The 5,337-nt window shown below is 43.1% G+C and overlaps 1 protein-coding gene across 1 annotated transcript in view; it reads right to left on the reverse strand.

Annotated features, from left to right (window-relative positions):
* The window catches only part of LOC109846693 (probable 2-oxoglutarate-dependent dioxygenase At3g111800), a 7,476-nt gene extending 6,537 nt beyond the window's left edge, over positions 1–939 (reverse strand). Inside the window, exons 1-2 of the mRNA XM_020415938.1 lie at positions 365–939; positions 4–291 (exon numbers count right to left, since the gene is read on the reverse strand). Of these exons, the coding sequence (XP_020271527.1) occupies positions 4–291; positions 365–828 (752 nt within the window). The 5' untranslated portion in view covers positions 829–939. The remainder of the gene's footprint in view (positions 1–3; positions 292–364) is intronic.

Genomic DNA, 5,337 nt, shown 5'->3' on the forward strand with positions numbered 1-5,337 from the left:
GGCTTGACCGTGACCCAAGCATCGCCTCGTCGAACCTGAAGCCCCTTGACCCGATCGTCGGGGAGGAGCACGGTGATCCCGCCAGGATCCGAATGCGACGACAGGCCGAGGGTGAGCTCAGGCTGTGGACACTTCGGGTAGAAATTTACCCTCGTGCAGACCCCACAGTTCTCACCGCCGAACGCTGTTTGCAAATGCCCCTCATCCAACCCCAACCCCAATGATAGTACTCTCATTACTCGCCCGCAAAATTTTATTAATTCCTCTCCGTACTCTTCAACTGTCGCTCTGCTGAAATATATATGTAATTATTAAGTCGCAGAACTCTCCTATGGAGCAAAAAAAGTACAGAAGAATTGTGTACCTTAGAGATCGAGGTAGTGAGGGCCACTTTTGGTGGCTTTTGAGGCACAAAGGGAGGAGGTGGAGATAATAGTAGTCACCCCAATCGAGTATAGCTCCCTCTTCGATACCAAGTCGGCTACCGTATCCCTCGTATGTTTTTGGCGTATTCGCGTATACTTGTTTCTCTTCCATTGGAAGGTGGAAGAATTGTCTCCAGTCTTCTCTAGCTCTCCTCATAAGGCATGGATCGACGCCGTGGTTGACGACTTGGAAGAATCCCCAGCCTCTGCAGGCGTCGGAGACGGCGGTGATCGCGTCGCAGCGGCTGAAATCGACTACCGGGATGCTGAGGTCAACGGCCGGAGATGATGATGGGCGTTGGGAGGGGGGTTTGACGTACCTCGGAGGGATAACGGTTGACTTGGTTTCGGATAAGGATTGGACTCGGACAATTGGCTCGGGCCAACCTTGAAGGCAATCCATATGTTGAGATACGTGACAAAATCATGCTAGGTAGTTCAAATATCTCAAAAAATGATGCATGTTAGTTTAACATATAAAGGTTAGCACAGCATAAGAGGAGATTCTTGTTGGGGAGAGGGAGGGAGGGAGGGAGGGAGGCAGGGAGGGAGTAAAATATATAGTCTGGGGGAGTTATTGGTTGGGACAAGTTGGGGCTAAGTGAGATAATTGTTTTAATGGAACAATTTTATCTCTTTGGATATATTTTGACTGGTGTAAAGTTATAGAGAGGTGTCAATAAGGTGTCACATCAATTATCTCTTTGTGATATTTTGGTTGGGACAAGTTGGGGCTAAGTGGGATAATTGTTCCAATAAGGTGTCACATCATCAATTATCTCACATGAATTATCAAATCAAAACTTCAAATTGTCCAATTATCCTAAATTTGTCCCACTTTACACCACTCAAAATATCCCAAAAAGATAAAATTATTCAATTGATCGAAACAATTATCCCATTTAGCCCCAACTTGTCCACCAATAACCCCCTTAGTGAATTTGAATGGTGGGCAATGAAAAGGACGTAAGAGGGAAACGTGCTGCAAATGGGGGTAAAGTTATAGAGAGGGGGGCCTTAATTTATATTTCAAATTGACTTTTTCATGAGGACAACTATATACTTATTAATTTATTGTCTTCGTTAGCTGCCAGTAGAACTATTAGTATTTCTATTGTTGTGGATACACGTCTCGAGGGTAAAAATAAATAAAATTAAAAAATCACTCTGAACGCTCCGTTTGCAATTGGGTGATAGTATAGTTTTTCCCCCTTTTAAGAAAAGACAACGGGACACTTCACACTTGCAACGCCTCATTAATTCATTAATAAAAATTTAACGAGGCGTATCTGAAAATAATAAAATATATATAAAAGCAAATAAACAGTACGAAAGAAGGAAAAGGGCAAAAACAAACTAAATAAGAGACATGACAAAAGTAAAATATAGAGAGTTAGTTATCAAAGCATTTAATTTCTCCGGAAGATAAAACTAGTGAAAATAAATAGTGCTGCTAAGCCTCAAAGAAATTTTCAAGTGTTGTAGATCTCTATATAGTTGTCTTGTAAAGACATAGTCATGTCTTAGCTGATATAAGAAAGAGTTGTCCAGCATGCTCTTTGTGGCCCCCGTGATCACCATTTCGTACTTGTTTTTATTTTGATTTATTTATAGAATTTTTATTTTGTTTTTTCTAAGAACAATTTGGTAGCCTTGATTCCCTTTTAAGTATAATGTTTGGGTCTTAAATTTCCAGTCATGTCTTAGTCATGTTTGCTTGTGAGTTGTAATAGAGAAACGTTATATAGTAAGCAGATTACTGTTAGTTCACGATGAAAAAAATTAATTAAAAAAGTGTAATTAATGTATGATTGAATTTATGACCAAATTAAGGATGAAGGCATGTGACTTGTACTAAGAAAATTATAAAAGATCAGCTTTAATGTTCTGGTGAATAACGTTTAATTTTATATTAAATGTTCTCATTTTTACATTTATTAACGTAGACGTGTAACGAACACATGAGATTATTTCCATATATAAGATCCGAATCCATTATCGTAACCCACATGGATTCTTCATACAAGTTTGAATATTCTATAAACTTTTATCTTCAACAAACTGAACACAATTTGCTAATATAAACCTAGAGTAGGTTAATCATTAATAGTAATGTTCAATTAAAGTGTTATTATGATGATAAAGAACCTCCTTTCTGTTTTCGCTGAAAGTTGCCTTCATTGCTGAATTCATTATAATTTTGATTGTTTACAAAGAATTCAATTACTCAACAAAAGAAAGAAATAAAGGGTTACAACTCTCTCGAAAATAACGCAAGATCCGTTCGTCGTCTCTTGCTTGCGTGAGTTTTTGGCCGGTGACGGGGATGTCGATATCCGTGGACTACCTGGCAATCAGATCAGATCCAATACTCCGTCGATTCGCGAAGGAATCTAGAAGCAGAAGCGCTTATCTCGACAACGGCGAGATAATTACTCTTCTTAAGATTACCGCAACGGGATAATCCTAAGGAACGGACACGGGTGATGTAGATCTGAAGAACATTTCTCTCCCGTGTTGAAGAACTCGATCAATCTTCAATCCGGCAGGGCTTCGCCAATTCTTCAAAATTCCAGATCTGAAAAAAATGAGGGTCCTGGGGCTGTATTTATAGGCTCCAAGGAAGTCCAGGCGGTTAAAACCGCATAACGGCCGATTTTTAGGGCTGGAGATACCCAAGGGTGTCTTAGCGAGGCCGAGACACTTTGGGGTGTCTCGCTTGGGCCGAGACACCTCGGGGTGTCTCAACTCAGGCTGAGACGCTATTTTCTTTTGCATATTCGTCCGTTTCCGCTGTAACTTCTTCATCCGGACTCTGATTTGAGTGATTTGAATTGTGCTGGAAAGCCGACAAGGAGATTTATAAGCTCCGATGATTAGATCATTATGGATTAAACCGGGATACGAGCGGCGTTTCACCTTTTGTAAGCGACGCGGGGTTCCCGATCAGTTCGTATCCTCGTTATTCTGAAACCCCGTTACTTCACATAGTTCGTCGATCCACTTTAAACGTTCATCGACGTCAATCAAGCTTCTGTGAACTGGATAGTGACGTTCATCGTCTTTTCTTAACACCGAGCTATTCATGGAGACCTATAGGCAATTTTCGATGCCTACAGATACCCCCTCCAAAGCGTTCCAGCCTCGTTTCTTTTGCTATAGGCAATTTTCGATGCCTACAGATACCCCCTCCAAAGCGTTCCAGCCTCGTTTCTTTTATAGAAGGAGCTAGAATACTTTGGATGCGATTGGTCCAGCCTTCGGTCGGCGTAAAGGACCTGTAGTTAGCTTCAATTCTTGACTCCTCCGATTTTCAATCTGTTCGATGTTTTTGACGAATAGCTAAAGTTCTTTCGGCGTTGCGTTTATCGTCTGGCCGTCGTCGGAGTCTCGAATCTAAAACTGATGAGTTGAGTTTGGCTCGTGTCATTGAGTTGACTTAGAACTGACTATCTCCGTTGCATCGTGCTGACTTAGGGTTTCAGATCGCCGTACATTGACTTTTTGTCACAACGAGTTGACCGGCATTGACCTAGGGTTTCGGATTGCAACGCGTTGATTAGCGTTGACCTAGGGTTACGCGTTGACCTGCGTTGACCTAGGGTTTTGGATCGCAACACGTTGATTAGCGTTGACCTAGGGTTACGTGTTGACCGGTGTTGACCTAGGGTTTCAGATCGTAACACGTCGACTGGCGTTGACCTAGGGTTACGCGTTGACCGGTATTGATCTAGGGTTTCGGATCGTCTGATGTTGACTTTTGGTCACAACGCATTGACTGGCGTTGACCTAGGGTTACACGTTGACCTATGGTTTCGGATCGCCCGATGTTGACTTTTGGTCGCAACGCGTTGACTGGCGTTGACCTAGGGTTACGCGTTGACCGGCGTTGACCTAGGGTTTCGGATCGTCTGATGTTGACTTTTGGTCATAACGCGTTGACTGGCGTTGACCTAGGGTTACGCGTTGACTGGCGTTGACCTAGGGTTTTGGATCGTCCGATGTTGACTTTTGGTCACAACGTGTTGACTGGCGTTGACTGGCATTGACCTAAGATTTTGGATCGCCCGACGTTAACTTTTGGTCACAATGCGTTGACCGACGTTGACCTAAGGTGTAGGCTGTCTAAAAATCACAATGGATAGCTGAGTCGTCATCAAACACTGATGATGGAAGTTACAATCTGACGACTTCCAGAAGGCTACAATTCGAAGATTTTTACATGTCAAAGAGTTAAAGCAAAGATTACAAAATGACAGTCTTTAGCAATACTCTGACAGAAAGGATTACAAATCGACGATCTCTTCAAACCAAGACGTGGAAGTCCTCCCCGCGTATCATCATCAAGACACAACACCAATTTGATCACCTACGCCGCTTCAACAGTTATAAACACGAATGCAGCTTCTTATGTGAGATGATTGATCTTGATGGCTGCGACAACAACATGACTGATATCATGTTAGCAACCATTAGAGGTGCTGATGAGCAGTGTAATGATATTCGACACACTCAGTGGAGATCATGACCTGCAGTTGATAAAGCGTTATTGAGATGCCTCAATTATCACAAATGGCCTGAATAAGACCTTCTTTACTGGTCTTTGGTGTCATCCATATATAAAGACAGAGAAATCTAATCAACAGCTCGAACGCAGCTCCAATCGTTGCCAAGCACAGCTCGAACGCAGCTCCATCGCTGCCCAACGCAGCTCCATCGCTGCCCAACGCAGCTTATCAACCGCTGCCCAACGCAGCTTATCAACCGCTGCCCAACGCAGCTTATCAACCGCTGCCGACACAGCTTATCCATCGCTGCCCAACGCAGCTTATCAACCGCTGCCCAACGCAGTTTATCAACCGCTGCCGACGCAACTCATCCATCACTGCCCAACGCAGCCCGTCAGTCGCTG

This window comes from Asparagus officinalis, chromosome 7, assembly GCF_001876935.1.
Source record: "Asparagus officinalis chromosome 7, Aspof.V1, whole genome shotgun sequence".
Classification (NCBI taxonomy): Eukaryota; Viridiplantae; Streptophyta; class Magnoliopsida; order Asparagales; family Asparagaceae; genus Asparagus; species Asparagus officinalis.